At 39.6% G+C, this 23273-nt stretch overlaps 1 protein-coding gene across 6 annotated transcripts in view; it reads right to left on the reverse strand.

Moving 5' to 3' along the window:
- AUTS2 (activator of transcription and developmental regulator AUTS2) overlaps positions 1-23273 on the reverse strand; it is a 1198864-nt gene that overhangs the window by 880471 nt on the left and 295120 nt on the right. For all 6 annotated transcript variants that reach the window (XM_017956233.3, XM_003895905.5, XM_021935193.2 and 3 more), the window contains exon 2: positions 9065-9277. In XM_017956233.3, the coding sequence (XP_017811722.1) occupies positions 9065-9277 (213 nt within the window). The remainder of the gene's footprint in view (positions 1-9064; positions 9278-23273) is intronic.

Genomic DNA, 23273 nt, shown 5'->3' on the forward strand with positions numbered 1-23273 from the left:
ACAGCAAGGGATATGTCTCCTCACCCCAAGCCTCGGGGGGTCTCTAAGAGCAAAGAGCGATAGTTGTCAAAGCATATAATTCAGCATGGTTTTGTGCCAGACAGTGTTCACTGAAATGTTCAAGGGAAAGCTTTAAAAATGCAGTAATACCGCATCTATATTCATATTTAATTAAGAAGAGAGTTAACAGCACTTCCAAGAGGGAGGTCATTCCTTGTTCAGCACAAGATTTCTGTGCAAAGCTATGAGCAATAAAACAATTCAACATATAAACATTTACAAAAGCTACCATTTCAGTAATGCTACTAATGCTTTAGCAAACAACTCTGAAGATGAGAAACAAATCACAATCCTGCAGCTGGGGGCAGCCATAAGAGAATCAAGATCATCAACCACTGTCAAAGTCCAATAAAATCCACCCTCTCTCTTCCTTCTTCTCTTGTTTGCTTCCAGGCTCCAACTGCCTTCAACAGAGTTGTATCACATGAGAAGGTTTACAAGAAACAGTGTTATATGTAAGAACTTGAATATAACACAGTTGGCCCTCTGTATCCATGGATCCAACCAATGGCAGATCAAAAATGTGGTTAGGCCTACAACGGTCACTTATATACTGGATATGTGCAGGCTCTTTTTCTTGTAATTATTGCCTAAACAATGCAATATAATAATGAATTGCATAGTTTTTACATTGTATTAGGTATTATAAATAATTTAGAGATGATTTAAAGTTTGTGAGAGGATGTGCACTGGTTACATAAAAATACTATAACATTTTATATAAGGAACTTGATCATCCACAGCTTTTAGTATCCATGAGGAGTCCTGGAAAGAATCCTCCTTGGATACCGAGGGAAAAATGTATCCCAAGTTTCAAGAGAACAAATAAACATTTACTCCTGCATAGTAACTATATGAAGAGCTAAAGGAAGAAAGGAGGATGAAGTCCTACAACAAACTCACACAGAACACTATAAGATGTCAACAGATTTCACATAAGAACCTCACACAGTTGTATACATTTAAAGAGAACCACACAAGGTAAGACACGAGCAGGCAGCTGGGATCGCCAAGCATTCCCCTAGGTTGGTTTCCAGGCAAATAAGTGTATTTTTTTTTTTTTTTTTGGAGACAGGGTCTTGCTCTGTTGCCAAGGCTGGGGTGCAGTGGTGTGAACATAGCTCACTGCAGCCTTAACTTCCTGGGCCCTCATAATCCTCCCACTTCAGCATCTCAAGAAACTGGAACCACAGGCATGCATCACCACGCCCAGCTATTTTTTTATTTCTCTAGAGACAAGGTCTCATCATATTGCCCAGGCTGGTCTTGAATTCCTGTGCTCAAAGTAATCTTCCCACCTTAGCCTCCCAAAGTGCTGAGATTACAGGCATGAACCACAGCACCCGTCCCAATAACTACGTTTGACCCTTTGGGCAAGATGTGACAATCAGCTTTGCCTATGTGTAACATAACTGAATCTCCAAATGCACCTTTGGATTTTACAGTCTTAGAAAATGAATTACAAATTGGGCATGAAGACATCCAACAGTTCTCAAGTAACATTTACCACATAGAATTGCCTGCGCCTGCCTGTCTTAAAGCCCACCCACAATTTCATTTTCAATTAACAGCTCCTCGAAAGGCAGTAATGAAAGCAGTTGCTAAAGAGCATTCAGATGTCACCGAAAGACTGCAAACCCAAACTGTAAATAGCACATTGTGAGTCGCCTGTCACCACCATCAGCTCCCACGGGAATCACGCAGCATGTGGCTATCACAACCATCTGCTCAGCTCCCCACCACCACTATTGCAAACCACACAGTCACCCATCTCCTCCCACTTCCCACTCATTACCTGTCATGTACAGACTTGTGTGGATATAGGATTGCTGTGAACAGAGATTAGAATGCAGAACATACAGAGGCTTATTTCATGTTCTGTAGCTGAGATCTGGCCACATGCAGATAACTTTATATCATCACAAGAGGGAAAAATGTAAAATTTAATCATCACAAAAATGCACAGTTTTAAATAAAGAAAGGGATTTCTATCCTACCCTCATCAACTACCAAAAGTGCACTGGCTAGGCCTTATTAAAAGAAAGATGTGTTCCCTCGTTCTTCAATCACTGACATTGTAGAAATTTATGGGAGCCACAGTTGAAAATCACTCCTATCGCTTTATCTTTCTTAACTCCTCTAACAATATATGGGATTCAAATGGCCCTTAATAAAGTTCTGCAGGCACACATACATATATAAAATTTTCTTACTTTGGGAAACATAAAAGGTCACTGTTTTATGGAACAACTCCTATAGGAATCAGGATCACCCAAGCTGAATTACTGCCCATTCTTTTCATTGCAGTTCCTTTACCCATTCAGCTTATTTTCTCTCTGCAGGTTTTATTTTATGAGGTGGTAGTTAATGTGCTGTCTTGGTTAATTTAGGGTGTCGACTTGACTGGATTAAAGAATACCCAGAGAACTGGTAAAGCATTATCTTTGGGTGTGTCTCTGAGGGTATTTCCAGAGGAGATGGGCATGTTGAGTCTGACTGAACTAAGTGGGGAAGGATCTGCCCTCCATGTGGGCAGGCACATGCAATCAGCCGGGGGTCCAGATAAAACAAAAACAGACGAAAGGCGAAATAGTCTCTCTCTCTCTCCTGGAGCTGGGATATAATTTCCTGCCCTTGGCCGGGCGCAGTGACTCACGCCTGTAATCCCAACACTTTGGGAGGCCGAGGTCGGTGGATCACAAGGTCAGGAGATCGAGACCATCCTGGCTAACATGGTGCAACCCCATCTCTACTAAAAATACAAAAAATTAGCCGGGCGTGGTGGCGGGCACCTGTAGTCCCAGCTACTCGGGAGGCTAAGGCAGGAGAATGGCGGGAACCTGGGAGGCAGAGCCTGCAGCGAGCTGAGATTGCGCCACTGCACTCCAGCCTGGGCGACAGAGCGAGACTCCATCTCAAAAAAAATAAAAAATAAAAAATAATATCCTGTCCTTGGTCATCAAAACTCTAGGCTCTCTAGGCTTTGGATTCAAGGACTACCCCAGTCTCAGGCCTTCAGACTTGGTCTGAGTCATACTGTGAATCCCAGTGTCTCCAGCTTGCAGAGGGCCTGTTATGGGACCTCTCAGTCCCCATAATCATGTGAACAAATTCCCCAAATGAATCCCCTCTTATCTCTCTACTATCTATCTACATATATAATCTGTTGGTACTTGCTCTCCAGAGAATCCTAATACATGTGCTATGTCCTTTTTATAGTCAATTTTTACTAAATTTTTATGTAAAATTACAAATGTCATTTAGGATAAAATTACTACTGGCCATAACATTTCAAAGATGTATCTCACTGAAGTTAACTGATGTTTATGCTCACTATTCCCAACATTCAGGGCTCATAGCAACGAAGTAGAGTCAAAAGACACAAAATGAAAAATTCCAATAAACCTGTTTCCAAATGCTCAAGATAAAAACAAAAGCAAAACATCTTTCATATAACTCATTATTATATTAGTGTCAGGGTTACCAATCCCAGTTACAAACCAATACTTCCAATATAATACATGAATAATTCCTGAACAGAGACAAGCCTAGATTGGGGTTCCTCAATTACCTGATGTTAAAACTAGCATCTTATTCTTATTCAAGTCAATCAAGATTCCAAGAGAGATCATAAGCCAATCTTTTATTCTCTCCATGTTTCCTTATGGTTTTTCTTATTTCTGTACTTTAGGCAAGGGGAATAAGTAGTATGCAACTTAAATTCATAAAAGGGAAAAACATATAAAGAATTTTATTTGATATCTTAGCTTGTAACCTTCACATGACTACACAATTTTTCAAAAGCAAATGAAATCCCAATTAACATGTTAAACTTGAAATTTGGAAGTATGAGGTAAAAATGGTTTAACTGACATTTCTTAATACTAGTTCAAGGTACCAGCAGACATCTAACTATTATAACAAAAGTATGTATGAAAGAGCACATAGCAAAGTTTATGTCTTTTCATTATGACAGTAAAATCCCAAATTACATTAGTGTCTCAAATGCTCTGATTTCCAGAAACTGGTAGGCTCTGGAGTCAAGCTGGATAAATACCTGTGTGATTTTTGGCCTAGATTTCCATCAAAAACTAATTAGCAGATCTTCAGAAATGAGACTTGAACTGGATCTGTTTAACCAAAGTTTTCCATTATAAATCTTCCTTTGCAAGTTAATTTCTACTAGTAACAAATTTGACAGAAAGCTCCTCAGACAACAGGAGTACGTCTAAGTTGTGCTGAAATAAGGGACCAGCCTCTGGTAGCAAACACTCTCAACAGGAAAGACCATGGGCTGGGATAGACCGTTCCATCAGGACAGGTGGAAAGAGCGGGTGGCCCAGTCACCTGGGCTCTTAGTCTACAGCACCACTATCACTTACTCCAAGGAAGACCAACGTGAAATGTCAATACACGAAGCAGATGCAACCACCATGCAGAGTTCTAGTAATCTATCTAATTTTAAACGCCTGGCACTGGGATGGATCCCTCTTCTTCCTAGAAAGCAGTAGATACTTTTGGTGTCTACAGTTTCCAATGTCAACTATAAATCTCCCACCATACTACATTTTCAGAGAGAGAAGAGCAAATTTTTATTCCTAACAAGAAATACCTACCCAGATTAACTAGTATAAAGATTTTAAACCACATAAGGCATTCCCACATAAGCCATCCTTACCAACAAGGTTAGAGTCTACCAATAGGATCCTGAAATATTCACAAATTCCTCCACTTTCCTCTAAAATGATGTTCTTCTTTGACTAAAGCAATCTCAACAGGTTGCCTCTTTCTTTAGGAAATTCTGCCCTAAGATGAATGGCTTTTTGGCACCTAAAATTCAGTGAAGGAGGCAGACCACAGGATTTATTTTGATGATTCATCTTGGTGTCTGTTAGAAGAGTTCATATAACCTAAAAATGCCTTCTAGCTCACTAAGCATATGTCCTCTAGCTCAGTTCATACTACAGAGAAAGGACAAACTAATGGACTAAATGGAGATTTAGAAATCCAGTCAGAGCCAAATCTGAGAGTTCTCCGAATGCTCATCAACTTTTCATCATTGGTACTCTATTTTTAAAACCCTTTTGCTCTCTCTGTGTGTTTTAAACTACAAAGTCCTAAATTTTTAAAGAATTCCCCATGGTCTAGAAGTTAGACATACTGAAACTAAACTCAATGCCCTAGGAAGGGTTAAGTTTTCCCAAAGTCCTTCTCAGGAAGTTATAATTTGGCTTATTGGTTTAGCAACATGTGACTTCCTTGTGTTCCTCAGTGGTTTCATTGTGACTTAGTCCCTCAATTAGAGAATAAAGCTCCTTAAGGAGAGGACCTCTGCAACCTCTTTTGCTTTTCCCACCCCCATATCTCCATCGAGAAAAAAAAAGTACCATGTCCTTGTAAGTAAATGATAAAACTTTTTATATACCATGTCTAAGTGCTTACATCATGAACAAGTAGTTCATTTACAGAGGTCAGAAAGACATACTCTATTTTGTACAAGAGTTGTATAAGAGGTAACTTATTCATTTCTTCATAATTTTTAACCCCTTTGGGAAGTAAGAAGAGTATTCAAATTTCTCATATCAAAAAGTGCAACCATTTGCCAAGACAGGTGCCACCTCAGCATCTTCTAAGGCAGTATGTATTTATACTTAAAAACATAATCCAACAAATAAGTGTCAGTTTAAAAGCTTTCTTTTGGCAGTATGGAACAACATCACAAGAACTTGGGTTTTATAACCAGGCAAGTGAAGGAATAAGCAGTTTGGTTTTAGAACTACACATCTTTCCTATAGAAGTATTATAATTGCACTCTCAGAGTAAAAAGATTAGTTGCCTTCAACGGAGTCTCAGAAAAAAAAAATCCTATTATTTCCTCTCTACTAAGGAGTAACATCTTCCCATAATTACAGGAAAGCTATGCATTAAGTTGTCAGCTCAGGAAGTACCATTTCCTAATAAGATGCAAACCTAATTCACTCTCACCAAGTCAGAAATAAAGGCTAAGTTCTCGCCTCTTCCCTATTTCATCTGTAGTTCTCAAGAACAGGCACTAAATGACAATCCATTAATGCAGAAATGCTCCCCAAAGCTCACTCTCATCTCAAGGTCCCCTCCCAGCTAAGATGGTCAGATTCAGTTTCTTTACCTGATAAGAGGCAAAGGCAGGCAATAAAGTAATTGTGATATTTACAGGCATCTAGGATGATAGGAAAGCAATCACACGTATTCTTCAGACAAGCTTTTTGAACATCTACTGTGGTCATTAAACACTCATGTGTCACTCTTTACCAATGATCACATAACAGATGGCATTTGTCTGGGCTGACACACAATGGACCACTCCCCTCCCTCCCACTACAAAATGCATCCTATACCTCTCCTTTAAATGTCTTCCTATTACATGAAAACAAAATTTTAAAGAAAAAAAAATATTAAAAATAAATGTCTTCACAGAGCCTATCAGTTACAGACTGACTCCAAAACAGCATTACCTTCAGACCTACAGACTCCTTTACAGACCTCTACAACACTGTATTTGTGTTATTCATAAATTTTAAAAACTATGGGACCCAGAGGGAGGAGCCTAAGAAACATTCAAGTCCAAGCCCTTCATTTTCCAGATGGGCAGTTACCAGACGGTGACTTGTTTGGGATTTCATAATAGCACAAGTGATTCTAAGAATATTAAAAATGAGAAGTATTATGGCCTTATCTCAGTTATCACCTTCTGCATTCCTTCTTACCAGAAATATAACAATTGATTGGATAGCATATTTTGGCATCAACACTAAAGATAAGAAAATAGTCCTTGTTTTTAAAAGTTTTACATAGGGCCAAAGATACAATTCATGCTTTCCTTCTCCATGACTCATAAAGAGTCAAAATATTTGCTTTTCTAAATATGTTACCTAAAACAAAGATAGCTTTGATTTCAAATATCATTAGTACCAGAAAGTTGGCCATTAAGACCAAAAGCTACTCAAATTTAAGATGCTTAAGTCCTAGTCTTCTTTTCCGATCATAAAACTCTGTCACCAGAGGACCCTGAAAGTCTTGAAGAAGTAGAAAGAAATAGAAAGAATAATTTTGAGGACACAAAATAGAAAAGTCAGATCATGTCTAGAATAAAAAGATTCAAGGATGAAGATCCGCAGCTTGGCGTTAACTCAGAATAAGAAGCCTTCCTTCTTACCCCGCTGGGAGGGGGGCCCTGAGGGAGAGGGGGCCCCTGAGGGAGAGGGGGGTGGTTACACTGCAATCTCTTTCCACTGAGATTAATTACTTTTCTCACGTATCTCACACAGAGAGGCATAAATTAGGAGTCACAAATACCACAGGAACATCACCTTTTATAGAACTTAGGCTTTTCTCCCTCTCCCCAACTCCCTATCGGGAAAAAAATAAATAAAACTTCATCCAAATATGGAAAACAGAGCAAGCCACAGAACTAGAGATATCTGAGTCTAAACCCCAGCTCCTTCCCTCATTGCCAAGGCCTCAGACAAGTCACTTTATCTCTTTGAGCCCTAGTTTCCACAGCTGTTAAGTAACCATGATATTACCTACTAGTCAGGATTGTTGTACAAATTATAGGTTATACTACAAAAACTCCCTCACTGAATGGAGCATGGTATGCATTAGGTGAATGTTAATCATTACTATTATAACTCCAGTCTGGCGTTTCAGGACACAAGTGTACCTTTAGAAACACTGCGCTGGTTGTCAGATTTAGGGTATTACCTTGGAAGCCTTCTGGGTCCATCTGAAACCCATCACCCCAGATGTTTTACCAGGATTATATCCTTCACTATGTATGAGGCAGAATTCTGACACCACACTGCCCACTACATCCTATTGAGGCTTTCGATCTTTCCAATCTTTTAACTAAAAGCCATCACCCAAATACACTCTTGATTCTTTGTAAGAGTGACTTCCAAGCAGGCTGTTTTCAAATAGGAAACTTCCTAAAACTACAAATGTCATTAGGTCCTAAAGAATGGCCAGAAATTTGGGTTTAGTAGCCCTCATTACATTATTCTAAAGATCTGTGAGGTTTGGGAACCATTGTTTTGTTTGATCCCAGATCTCCCTGCCTCTGCAGAGAAACATCTGCAAACCAAAAATTACCTGTTCCACTTCTAATTAGCAGCACCTGCTCTGTAAACCACAATTCCTTCCTCTGCTTTCTTCAGTAATAGTCAATCCTACCCAATGGTCCTGCCAAAAACTAAATAAAACACACCCAGGACACAGGTAACTAACTTGACAGGCACTGAAGCCTCTGGATTTGTGCAGAAAAACTGCTATAAACAGCTTCATATCTCATTATTAATCCATCTCATGTGGGGATTTCCACAGGCAGAAAGGCTTCCCAAATGCCAAGAGCTATACTTTCTTGTGGATCATTGAAACCTAATTATTAACAGGCCAGTAAGCCTCACTATCAGACGTTCATACAATCAACAGATCACAAAGATAGTCTTGAATTATAGCCTATGGAGAACAACTAAGACACCAAAAGGCAAATTCAATTATTTGCCATTGCCTTCCCAGATGCCACAATATCTGAGCTTCCCCGGAAAATATAAATCTTAGCAAGGCACTTCTCACACACAGGCAATCATTTTAGCACCTTAGAACCATGAGATGCACAATGTACGTGATGAAATCTACCTGTTCCATTTATCCTAATTGCAAAGATATCTCCCCTACAAGCCAATCCATCTTGACAACTATTAAGACCAGTCTGCCCTAAATACCAGTACCACTAGTATCAAGCTTTGTTGCACAAAGCATATCTGATTGAAAGAGCACCATGCTGAAGTTTCAAATCCCCATAAAAAGCACTGAGATTGGGTTTTAGATTCTTTTAAAAGCACGCACACAGCTTTGTTGGACAACCACTTCAGCATCCCACCAAGTTACGAAGAACCACAGTGGAGGAAGCACCTAAGGAAAGAATTTTGCGGCCACAGTAAAGAGCGAACCCAAGCGTCCTCACCTGTCTGAGTGCCTTCGGCATTTTCTTTCTCTTCCCAAGGTGCTGGCAGAGATTGCGGTCATTTTCTCGATCTGAGCTGTAGTGGTGTGGGTGGCTGAGTCTGCTCTTCTTTGAATGAAAGGACAAGCCATTGGTAAGTGCTTCTCGTTTCTTCTTGGTCAGGGGCGTCTGGCGTTTCTCCACACGTTCCTGAGGCTTAAGTGCTACATCTTTCTGTAGGAAAGAAGAGAAGGAAAGGGAAGTGGTGGTTACAAAGGTATCTAGGGTCACACCCAAAATATAGTCTAAATACTAAAGAGTGTTACTACTAAGTGGAAGAGGGATAGGAAAGTGGGATATGAGAAGACCTAAAACTAAGAAACATGGTTTTCAATTTTCCTGAATCCTTAATGCCATCACAAATATATAAATATATACAAATATATAAATCCTTTCTATTATTACTGGGTAGAAAACTAAACACAAGGATATGCAACAAAAGTGATTTCACTGCTCCCTGGGATAGCAGCTTTCTGTTTGATTTGGTGTTGGGTCCAGCACACAATGACATTCCCCAAGGAAGTGCAATCTACTCATTTCCCATGTTGGTACATCAATTATGTTTCAGAAAATGAGCACTAAGTGTATGCTCAATTCAAAAGAAATAGCACCCAATTGAATTTATCAGGTCCAGGTGGATGTGAGCCAGCAAGAAAGGAACTATCTACTCATATGATTAAAATGTTTCCTTAATGCATTATATTTTTTTACCACGTTTCTCTAAGCATCCTTATTTCCATTTTCTTTGCAAAATGTAACAACAATATTACCACCAAGATCAACAGCAACTTTTTATTATTCCCATGTGTGGTTGGGGATGGGGAGGTGGGTAGGAAATGGGAAATCAATGTCCTTGAATGAGGAACTGTATCTGTGGAAACTACAGGTGAGCATTTCAGGCCACATAACCTGATAGAGTTCTGTGCCTCCAGGCAGCTCACTTCACACCAATGTTCCAAAAGACCTGGGCTTTTAGTGCCCAGACACTGACATTATTCATGATGAGACATGGAGTAAGTCACTACAACTCTGAGACCACGTGCAAAATGGGCTCTCAGAACATCAAACAAACCACATACATGCAAATATCCTATGCCCTGTGAGAAATGATGCACACACTAAGCAATAAAATGAAAATGTTTTGGCACTCAGTTATTTTGAAACTAGTGGATCTAATCCTCTTAACACAGAAAATCCCCCTCATGAAGCCTCACCACAGTTCCTCAGTTTCTGCAGTCCTCAATGCACTTAAATTTTTTTTTTTTTTAATTTCTGGGGTACATAGTAGGCATATATATTTATGGCTTACATTAGATGTTTTGATACAAGCATGCAATGTGTAATAATCACATCAGGGTAAATGGGGTTATCCATTACCTCAAACGTGTATATTTTGTATTTCAAACAATCCAATTATATTATTTTAGTTATTTTTAAATGAACAATTAAATTTACTATCTAAATGTACATTTAAAAATAAAACAAAACCAAAATAGAAATTTCCTTTCACTCATTTCTCCTTAAAATACCGCTCTTTTTCCTCCCTTTCACATCCAATTTTCTCAAGGCAACTATTCTGCTGCTTCCAATATCCCAGCACTCCCAACTTTACATGCATGGTATTCCCTGATGTCTCTCCCCAAATCAGCCATGCTTATTAGTTTGAGACCTTGAGCCTTATTATGATCTGAATGTTTGTGTCTCCCTAGAATTTTTTTTTTTTTTTTTTGAGACAGAGTTTGCTCTTGTTGCCCAGGTTGTAGTGCAACGGCACAACCTTGGCTCACTGCAACTTCCGCCTCCCCATTCAAGCGATTCCCTGCCTCAGCCTCCTGAGTAGCTGGGGTTACAGATGCCTGCCACCACACCCAGTTAATTTTTTTTTTGTATTTTTAATAGAGACAAGGTTTCACCATGTTGGCCAGGAGATGGGGGACTTTGGGAGTTGATTGGATCATGAGGGTGGAACCCTTGTGAAGGGGATTAGTGCCCCTATAAAGGGCCTAAGGGAGTCTGTTTGCACCTCTACCACGTGAGAACAGGCACCATCCATGAGGAACAAGCTCTCACCAGACACAGAATCTGCTGGTGCCTCAACCTTGGACTTCCCAGCCTCCAGAACTGTGAGAAATAAATGTTGCTTGTTTATAAGCAACCCAGTTTATGACATTTTGCTAATGTAGCCTGGACAAACTAACGCAGGCCTTTACACTGATTTGCCTTGGCCTCAAAAGGCCTCTCTTACACACTCCTCCCTTTCCTAGTTCAATGACTTTTAGCAGTGTTGCCCACTCAGGGAGACTTTTCTTGTAATACAAAGTACTCTATTCTCAGGCCTTCACTCATTCAACAACTATGTTTTGTGTGCCTAGTATATGCCAAGTACAAACGTAGCACTGACCTATGTTTAGGATGATAATGGTGTGGGGAAAAGTCACCACCCTCATACAGCCTAGAATTTACAGGACAAATACTAATCAAATCACACAAATATATCATTGCAAACTAAGTTAACAGTGCTAAAGGATAGGTTATGGGTGCTAAAACTAAGGGAAATGATATAGTCCAGAGGAGAGGGTTAGAGCTGAGAAAATGACTGCCATTTGACCTAGATCTGAAAGGCTGAACAGAGAGAAGAGCTTGTGCAAAGGCCTTGAGGCAGCTGGGTACATAATCTCTTGAAAGAATGTGAAAGAGGGCAGGGACTAAGTAGTTCATCTCAGTAACCCCAGTGCTTTACATAAGTGCTTCACATAAGCCAGGCAAATAATAGGTGGTCAATGTATTGGTCAATAAATACATAAATAAAGGAGTCAACTAGTTAAAACATCCAAACCTATAAAGCACAATACTGATTTTAAAATAGCCTAAGCTGTCTCTAATATACAGTGTAGCAAGCCAGAAAAGGTGATAGAAGCAGGAAACCAAGGAATCTAGTGTGCACTGCTGGTATACACGAAGGATCACAGCAAACAGCAAGAAACCCCAGAAAAGGGGAAAGGCCTTATCCTTAGAGCAAGATATCAAAGATAACAGTCTACAAGGCAAATAAGTGGCTTCTGGCCTAACTTCCAGCTGCTAGCACTACAGACGATTAACCCTCTGCCATCGGAGAGGTAGCTCTCCCGAGGCAATGAGGATGTGGTGAAAAGTGTTTTAGGGGACAAGTCGAGATCAAAGCAAGCGCACATGGCCATTGATTTCACAGCCTTGCATGCTATGCCTAACACGTAGTAAATGTTCAATGAATGGCTGCTGAATTGAATTCCTGTGTCCAGTGTCCACAACTTCAGTCAGCTATGCCAGGCATCTGCTCAGCTCAAAAATGTTCCATGTTTAGTCTCACATGTAACCAAAATAGCTTCCATAAAAAGACACTCAGGAATAACGGCAACACTAGCAGAGGGAGCCAGGTGAGTTCCATCATGGGCTGCTTCTATATAATGTGATTAAATTGTACCACTTCTAAGTGTAATATAAAAACTCCCCATAGGGTATAAAACTCCTTTCTTTGTCACACAACCCACCTACTGCCATGCATCATATGCATGTAGAGTATCAGATTAATAAATATATGATGCTTAATAACGTATCCACTGTGCTTTTAAAAAAATTATGCCATTCTCTTTGGAGACCAAATCTTTCATACTGAAGGTGCTTCCAAAGTATATTGAAAATTATGTGCAATTCCATACAAATGTGAATTAATATTTATGAGAGTATGTTATAATTTTTTCCAAATCCATTTTATTTTCATGTAGCATATTAATCAAGGAATTCTCACTGCACTGCAGAATAGCTACACAGAGCAAATGGACCCCATGCCGTGATATTAGCTTGTAAGAGACCTGCTGAAGTCTTAGCAGCAGTAGTACAATCATCTTAGCTCCAATTAATATTAAGATTTTCCACTCTGGGGGAGGGAAGAAGAGAGAGAGGATCAAACTGTGTCTAGAGGTGGTGGCTTAAGAGGTAAGAAGAAATGAAGAGTCTATAAAAACTTTCTATTATGTAACACGTTTATATTTTCAAAGACTAGCAATTATTTTTTTCAGAGGTAGATCTTTATTTGTAAATTACTATATAGACTTTTTGGTACAAATCCTGAATAAACCAGACCCCTGTTTTTTCATTCCCTCTACAAACATGTACTGACTGCTTACTATTTATAAAGTAAAACAACCATTTAATTTTTTCATTGACTGTCTTAGGGAAAAATGACAAAAAACTATCTATTATAAGCATTAAGAATCAAAGACAAAGACTGATTATAAAGTAATCATCTTATCAACAGTCACAAGAGTTGCGTACATGACTACACGCATGTGTAATTGTGTGTATATATACACCCACCAAAGCTCTCCTCCACCACCAACTAACCAGTAGCACTAATTTAAGAACTTCCTTCAGGAAACCTGGGCAGTCTCCACTATTGCTATAATATGGGGAAGGAAATTATCTGGTATATAAAAGAACTTTTTGGGATCAATGAATGGCAATTTTCAAAGGCCTGTTGATTCATTCGTCTACCATGATCTAGGCTAGTGGTTCACAAGAGAAACTGTCCGTCAGAACTACCTGAAGACTTTTTTGAAAATAAGATGATTGTATCTCATGTTTTGCAAGGAAAGCATTAGCAAATGAAGAAGAGTGGCAGAACATGCCACCCCAAAACATGCTATTTAGGCCTAAGGATTATTTTAAACTAAAGGCACTTGAAAAACAATAGATACAAAAGAGACAGGAGAAAAGAAACATTATCACCAGAAACACCTGAGATGGGAGAAAACTCTTATGTGAAAGATGATCTCCCTATAGTAGGAAAGAAGAAATTTTCTCATTTCCAGAGATGGGGAGTCCAGACAGAAAAATTTGTACCAACAGATCGTATTAACTCTTATCTTCCTTTAGCCTCACCATTTATTTTAGTTACTTTTCCACAACTGCCACTCTGTTCAACCTACTAAATAAACATTCAACATTTACCACTTCTTTAGGTCTTCAGTTTCCTGTGGGGGCTCCTGTAGACATGTCCAAATCCACATGCTTTTCTTCTGTTAATCTATTTTACATCAATTTAATACTCAGGCTCAGCTAGAGACCCTAACAGGGTAAAGATAAAAAACTGCCTCCCCTACACAAGCACTAGGAAAGAAAGGCAGGAAGGCAGAAGGATAAGAAAGAAATCTGTAAAAAAAAAAAAAAAAAAAATGCTTTAAGGCATTCATTTGACAGTCATAAAAGAAGCAGGAAAGAAAGCAAGAAAGCCAGGGAGCCACCAACAGGAGGCTGGCTAAGCGGCAAAAAGATTTAGACATATCAGCCGGCAATAGAGCGGGTAAGTATACAAGCCATGCACAACAGATGTGAAGAGGTTTGGAGAATAGTTGAAATTATGTGATTTTTAGGTCACTGGTGATGGAGGGCAGGGTCACAGTAGCACATATGTGGAGAGGCTCAGAGACTGACAAAGGCAATTTCCTTCAACACCCAGTCTTCTTCAGAATAGGGGATCTTGCTCTTGACTTTCCCTTCTCCCAAATTACAATCTTCCACCAAAGGCCTCCTCACCGCTCTTGAATTTCAAAATGAGATGGTTCAGTGTTGTGCAAACTAAGGGAGAGTAACAAATTGCAGATGAAACACTATGTAAGCTGCAGGGCTCCATTTGCTGATTACAGATGAAGCCAGAGACAATAGAAAATGAGGGCACAATTTGTCTGCCTCGCATGAAGTGGGTTATAGAAAGTCTCCGTCTGATTTTTCCAAGCAAATTAACCTGAGGGCAGTCCATCACTTACAAAGCATTTGTGGTATATTTGTCTGCATGTGCCCAACTGTGTGTATATGTGTGAGAGGGGCTTGCAATTTAAACAGAGCCTCTTCGGTTAGTTATCTGATCTTAGTAGACCTTTAAGAAAATTGTTAAAGAAAATAGCAAAGAAGCCAGGAGAAAAAGAAAAAATTGCTTTGCCTGTCCCCATCAATGACATAATGGTTGTGCCCTGTCATTTTGGTCTGTCAAATCCCTTGCTGGTTTATTGTATACCATTTGTACTTGCTTTTGAATGGTTTTACAAACACTGATTCCACCAATAATGAGTCTCCAATGATAAGAAATGAAACATTAGAAAACTACCAACTCTAGATAGATATGTTAACAACAGTCCCCAACTTTGGACTTTTGAGCAAATGGACTTCATGAACAGATTTTCAGAGTCTAAACTTTTGAGAAAGTAGAGAAGACTACTATCTGTAGGAATGTACAAGGCATCCAGGATGGCATTCAAACATTAATCCCCAAGGTTCACATCTTTTAAAAACAAATATCAAAACATCTACTATGTGCATACACATTGCCATCTGTTGGAAATATCTAAGAAAGAATTCCTAAACTCAGGCTGCTTATCCAGGGAAACAGGCAAATCAATGAACTATTATAGTAAAGTAGGTTAGAGGAGGAGCAAGTCAGGTGCTCTGTACTGCCATCTTTCACACCACATTAAAATTGCATCACTGTATTGGCATAGAGATAGAAAAACAGATCACAGGAACAGAATAGTCCAGAAAGAGACCCACACATATATCAACAACTGATTTTCAGGCAAAAGCTATTCTACAGAAAAATAAGTCTTTTAAACAAATGGTGATAGAATAGGTAATCACATGCAAAATTTTAATCCATACTTGAATCTGAATAGAAAAAACTAACACAAACCATATTATAAACCTGAATGTAAAACCTAAAACCATAAAACTTCTAAGAGAAAACTCTTATAATCTTGGGTTAGGCTAAGATTTCTTAGTTATGACACCAAAGGCATAATCCATAAAATAGTAAACTGATAAATTATACTTCATCAAGAATTAAAATTTTGCTCTTCAAAAGACACTGTCAAGAAAATAAAGTGACTGTTCTGTCAGTTACCAGGAGAGTAAAAAATACATTAACAGATAAGCCACAGAATGGAAAAATATTTTTTTAAATGTATATCTGATAAGTTCTGGATATAGAATATATTAATTTAATAAATTCTTGGGCCAGGCACGAAGGCTCACACCTGTAATCCCAGCACTTTGGGAGGCCAAGGCAGGCAGATTGCCTGAGTTCGGGAGTTCGAGACCAGCCTGGTCAATACAAAACTTAGCTAGGTGTGGTGGCAGGTGCCTATAATCCCAGCTACTCAGGAGGCTGAGCAGGAGAATCGCTTTAACCTAGGAGGCAGAGGTTGCAGTGAGCCGAGACTGCACCACTACACTCCAGCCTGGGCGACGGAGCAAGACTCCCATCTTAAAAAAAAAAAAAAATTCTCAAAACTAAAAAAGGAAACAATCCAATTTTTTAAATAAGCAAAAGATATTTTGCTAAAGAAGATATCTGGGGTTGGGTGTGGTGGCTCACGCCTGTAATTCCAGCACTTTGGGAGGCCAGGGTGCATGGATCACAAGGTCAGAAGATCGAGACCATCCTGACTAACAGGGTGAAACCCTGTCTCTACTAAAAATACAAAAAAATTAGCCGGGCATGATGGCACGTGCCTGTAATCCCAGCTACTTGGAGGCTGAGGCAGGAGAATCGCTTGAACCCAGGAGGTGGAGGTTACAGTGAGCCGAGATTGCGTCACTGCACTCCAGCCTGGGTGACAGAGCGAGACTCCATCTCACAAAAAAAAAAAAAAAAAAAAAAGACATCTGTCTGGAAGGTGAATTAATACATAAAATGATACTTAACATCAGTAGTCATCAGGGAAATACAACTTAAAACCACAATGAGATACCACTACATACATACAAAATGGCCAAAATAAAAAAGAATGAGCCTACCAAGGGTGGGCAAGGATGCAAAGGACGCTCATACGTACACTACTGGTGAGAATATGAAATAGCACAACCACTTTGGAAGACAGTTTGGTGGTTTCTTTAAAAGTTCTAAGTACATGGACCATGTGATCCAACCATTCTACTCCTAGGTACTTCCCCAAGAGAAATTAAAGTGCATGTCTACATGAAGAGCTACATATGAATGCTCCTAGCAGATGTGCAATGTTTCTAAAACTGCAAACAACCCAAATGTACATCAATAGGTGAATGGATAAACAAACCGTGGTTGTAACCATTCAAAAGAGTACTACTCAGCAATAAAAAGAAATAACCTCCTGATACAGGTGACATGAATACATCTCAAAATAAGTATGCCAAGTGAAAGAAATCAGACAGAAAAGATTATATTCTGTATGATTCCATTTATATAAAATCCTAGGAAATATGAACTAATTGATAGCAACAGCAATCAGGCTAGTGGCTTCCTGGGAGAGATAGGAAGAAGGAATTATAAAGGGACATGAGGAAACTTTTGGGGTGATGAACATGTTTACTGTCTTGATTGTGGCAGTGGTTTCATGGGTAGATACACATGTCAAAACTCATCAAATTATATATTGTTAGTTTGTGCAGTTTACTGGAATGTAAATAATACCTCCATAAAGCTGGTTTTTAAAAAACGAGAGCCCTTGCCATCATGCACAACTGGCATATAATCTTTCCTAACAACTGGATTACATTCAGTGTTCATTAAAAGAAACTCATCTTTTAGAATCGTAAAACCAAGGGATGACCACACTCTGGGAGGACTGGCTTTAGGCCATAAAGTAGCCATGAAATTTCCACTGGAGACAACTCAGTTGTGAACATGAATGTCTTGACTGAGGAGCACTGTCTGGCCTTCACCTGATTTTCAGTGACAAGGTAGCAAGGCAGAGTTCGTATTGTATCTTTTTTTTTTTTCCCCCACTTTTAACAGGCAGTTCTCAATTATTATTCAGAGACTAACCTTTTGTAAAGTTTTCTTATCTTTCTATCTGGTAGCCTGATTACTGTTTGGCCACTTTCCCTCCCATGAACACGTGAGCCAATAAGCAAAGAAAGAAAACATAAATTTTACTGCTCCTAAATGTAAAAGAATTGAGGCAATTTATTAAAACATACTTAAGGTACATAATGATACACATATGGAATCTAAATAAAGATGAGAGGGACAAGGTTTAAAAAAATAGATCGGATACAGATAAATTCAATATATAAAAGGCACCTGTCAATGGTGCAGTGCCACTGTTAAAGGTGAGAAGAGAACAAAACAAAAACACAAAGCTAGGCACTGAGAAGCTCTCCTAAACTCAGCTATGGAATGAGGTCACGACTATCAGTTTAAGTGAGATTTTTGCACACTCTGTGAATTGAAAACATCCCAGCAGTCTCCCATTCCCACAGATAATTGAGAGTTGGCTGCTGTTAGACCTTAACACGCTCAAAGTAGTTGAGTCCCTGGCAACCAGATGCTATTGCTTAAAACAGTTTAGGCTCTCAGCCCTGAAGGATTCCTAAAATTGGATTACAGTCCCTTCAGATAATCTGAGAAATACAGCATGACGAAAAGGAAACCTTAAAAAAAAATTAACTCCTCTATAATAACAACATTCTGAAAGTTGAGCACAGCATGACTGAGGCAGAAAAATCTCATCAGTGAAGGCTTAGGGCAATGACGTACACAAAGGGTGAGGCCAAAAAGGCAAAAAGAACCATACAACGGAAGATAGTGTAATGGCAGCCAGAAGAGAAATTAGCATCATACAATCCTAAGGCCTCCCCAAAGGCAGAAGCCTGGTTTGCTAACTGAAGGAAGACAAGCAGAACACTCAAATTTCGATTGCTTTTCCTCTCACTCAAATCTAATCCACTAAAGTAACACACACACACATTTGAGAGGATGTGTAATTCTAATGATACTTGCTTTAATTAGCCATTATTCTTGCTACATGTAATATGTTCTTTTTAAAAAAAAATCTGACTAGATATTTTTCCAAAGAAGACATGTAAATAGTTAACAAGTACATGAAAACGTGCTCAACATCATTAGTCATCTGGGATATGCAAAATCAAAACCACAATGAGATGTCATCTTGCACCTGTTAGGATGGGTATTATCAAAAAGACAAGAGGTACTTGTCAGAGAGGGTGTGGAAAAATGGGAGCCACTGCACACTGTTGATGGTAAAGTAAGTTGAAACAACCATTACTCATTTTTTGATTATGCACTGTATGCAAAAGATATGAAAAGAATTAATGTACTTATTACATTGTATCAAAATATTAGTAACTAGATCTTCCTGGTAATACTCAGAATTACCTCCGTAAGGACAACAGCTATGACTTCATCATGCCAGAATTCCTAGCAGACAACAGAGTAGAGGACACACAGTAACCTGTTTACAAAAGAATGAATTAGAACTGGACCTGGTAGTGCATGCCTACAGTCCCAGCTACTTGGGAGACTGAGGCTAGACAACTGCTTGAGCCCAGGAGTTTGAGAACCGTAGGCAACATAGCAAGAGCCCATTTCTAAAAACAAAAACTTGAAAGAGAATGAACTTGTGAAATTAGGATGCCCTGAATGTCCTCTCATTCTGAAGCCGTTGGGCCATGCTATGAATTGTACTACTCCACCTCTCTTCCCCTCTCAGACTTCCACACAAAACTTTCAAACACATTATCTAATTATTTCTGTTATAGTTTATTTGTCCCCTCCAAAACTCATGTTGAAATATCCCCAATGGCTGGGCGTGGTGGCTCACGCCTGTAATCCTAGCACTTTGGGAGGCCGAGGCGGGTGGATTGCTTGAGCTCAGGAGTTCGAGATCAGCCTGGGCAATACAGTAAAACCCCGTCTCTACTAAAACACAAAAAATTAGCCAGGCATGGAGGTGTAATCCCAGCTACTTGGGAGGCTGAGGCAGGAGAATCGCTTGAACCTGGGAGGTAGAGGTTGCAGTGTTGCAGTGAGCCGAGATCACACCACCGCATTCCAGTGTGGGTGACAGAGAGAGACTCTGTCTCCAAAAATAATAATAATAATAATAATAATAAATACATATATATACACACACACACACACACACACACATATATATATCCCCAATTTTGGAGGTGGGGCCTAAGAGGAGTTATTTGGGTCATGGGATTGGAGCCTTCATGAATAGATTAATGCCCTCCCTCATGTCTAACTCTAATAGATCTAAGAGAGGTTCTCACTCTGTTAGTTCCCACACGAGCTGGTTGTTAAAAAGAGCCTGGTACCTCCCCCCATCCTCTTGCTTCCTCTCTCATCATGTGACCTCTGCACACACTGACTCCCCTTTGCCATCCATCATGAGTGGAAGCCGCATGAGAACTCCACCATAAGCCATGCAGGTGCCAGCACCATTCTTCTTGTACAGTCTGCAGAACCATGAGTGAAATAACCTCTTTTCCTTATAAATTACTAGCCTCTGGTATTCCTTTTTCTTGTTTTTATTTTTACTTTTTTGTAGAGACAAGGTCTTGTTATGTTTCTCAGGTTGGTCTCTAACTCTGGCTCAAGCGATCTTCCTGCCTTGGCCTCCCCAAGTGCTGGGATTAAAGGCATGAGCCACTGCACCTAGCCCCAGGTATTCCTTTGTAGCAACACAAAAACAGATTAAGACACATTCCCACATCCACATGCCGGATAAACCATTACTATTCCCCTATATGCTAAAGAGGGATGAACAGATGCCTAGAAATAACATAAATCGCCTTATTAACCCCAAGAGAAAAAAAAAATGAAAAGAGGCTGATGAAAAAAATGTTAGTTCTACACATCTTTTTCATGGCTTGATATCAAGGCCAAATTATCATTTACTGGGTCTCAGTACCTCACTATTGACAGAAAAATCAAAAGTGGTTGCAGATATTCCACAGAAGAACCCTGATTAGCCAGTGAAAACCTATTCAGATCTTCAAATTGATCCAGATTAGTAATAAGGCACATACTTTCCTTTTCTTCCCTAAAAATGTTTCCATTTCTTCTCTTCCCCAGGTATTCACATACTATCACACCTTCACTTTAAGTAAACAATGTCTCTAGAAGTATTCAGCAACTAGCTCACTGATTCTATTGTAGTTACTGTAAGTGATACATGTTAAATGATTAATTCTCTGTCCTGGAGGAGGCCTTCTAGCTTCCCTTTGGCAACCTTCTCTGAGTTTCCACTACCTTTTTTTGTTTTGTTTTGTTTTGAGATGAAGTCTTGCTCTATTGCCCAGGCTGGAGTGCAACGGCACGATCTCAGCTCACTGCAACCTCCACCTCCCGGGTTCAAGTGATTCTCCTGTCTCAGCCTCCCGTGTAGCTGGGATTACAGGCATACACCACCATGCCCAGCTAATTTTTTGTATTTTTTAGTAGAGACGGGGTTTCACCATGTCGGCCATGCTGGTCTCAAACTCCTGACCTCAAGTGATCCACCCACCTCGGCTTCCCAAAGTGCTGGGATTACAGGCATGAGCCACTACACCTGGCCCCAGGAAGACCATCAATAAGTATGTCTAGCTCTGGCTTTTAAGATGTCAAATCTGGCTGTGCACGGTGGCTCATGCCTTTAATCCTAACACTTTGGGAGGCCAAGGCAGGTAGACTGGCTTAAGCCCAGGAGTTCAAGACCAGCCTGGGCAACAGAGTGAGACCCAGTCTCTAGAAAATATTTTTTTAATTAGCTAGTTATGGTGGCATGCGCCTGTAGTCCCAGCCACTCAGGAGGCTGAGGTAGGAGGACTGACTGAGACTGCAGTGAGCCATGATCATACCAATGCATTCTAGCCTCAGTGACAGAACGAGACCCTGTCTCTCTCTCTCACACACACACACACACACACATACACACAAACACACACACAAAGAAGTCAAATCTGCATTAACAAGCAGCAGAGAACATCTTGATATGTGACTTTGGTTAAGGTTGGTTGCATTGTCCTAGAGGCAGGGGTGGTGGCCAGAAGTAAGAACTACTTCCCAGAGCGGCCCATTTAGGAAAAGAAAATGACATGAAGGGTGGGGAAGAGAGAGACATTCTGTCCACTCAGCAGACAAGAAACAATTTTGTGAAAGGCAATTTAAAGTTTAGGGCTATTCAGTGGCAGAAAAAGCAACTTCTGGCAAAATCTGTGTTATGTGGCTCTGAATATAAATGCAGTTTTACACAGCATATCAGGAAGTGTGTGTGTATATATATATGTGAGACAGTCCCTTTATGACTCAAGTTTTTCAAGAGGTTTTGTCATGTTTCCGGAGAACTATGGAATAATTACTACTAAAGGACTAATTCTGTAACTTTCTTCCAACTTTCCAGAAACTGTTGTCAACTTCCCAATGAAGATGTGCAGGCATTCCTTCTCTTACAGAGCAGTGACATAGAGAATCAACATGAACAAATGCATATATGCCTATTAGTACTCCACGAACAATTGCTACATCCTTTCTCAACCTAATTTTGATTGGCTTCTCAAGGGCAGAGACCAATCTACCTCAATACCTATAAATGTGGGGTCCTCCTCTTAGGTTCCTTCAACCTCTCTAATATTACCATCCTGGGAGGCTATTTAGCACGCAGAAAATGATCAACAGATGTAACTTAGAATTCATTAACTCAGTGGAGGGCTTGCCTCCAGAGAACATTTTCTGGCCTTTCAATATCTCTGTGAGACTTATCTTATGTATATGTACTCTTCAAGCTCTCTTGTCCTAACTGGGTTTTGATTTGACAACTAGAAATAATTTACTGAAAGGTCAGACCATTTCCAAATATAAAGCAAGGACTAATTTATCTTTTTCATAATCATTAATGTCTGCACAACTCAGCACTGGGAAAAGTTTACAGTATCTTTTAAAATAATCACCTCATTGAATTCTCTAATAGCTCTCTAAGCAGGCAACATCACTTTTATTTTATACATGAGGAAACTAAGGCTTGGTAAACAAGTGACTTTCCAAAGTGAGACAATCGGCAACTGGCAACACACCCAGAGTCCCTTGGCTCTAATTCTGCTTCCATTGCCTAACACCACGTCATTACACATTTATTTCTAAGTGCCAAGATTATGGTCTTTTGTTGGAAGAAAATTTTAAATTACAGTTTAGTATTGTCTCATTATAAAAATCCTTCTCTGCACCTCCACTTCCCCACCAAAGTGTAATTAGGGAAAGGCTATGCCTCCTAAGTCAAATAGCTGAACTCCTTCTGAAAAATTCACATTGTCAATAAAAACCTAGACAGAAAATAAAAGCTTTGGCTTTTCTGTAAAATTGACAATCTTCATCATT

This window comes from Papio anubis, chromosome 4 (genome assembly GCF_008728515.1).
Source record: "Papio anubis isolate 15944 chromosome 4, Panubis1.0, whole genome shotgun sequence".
Taxonomy (NCBI): Eukaryota; Metazoa; Chordata; class Mammalia; order Primates; family Cercopithecidae; genus Papio; species Papio anubis.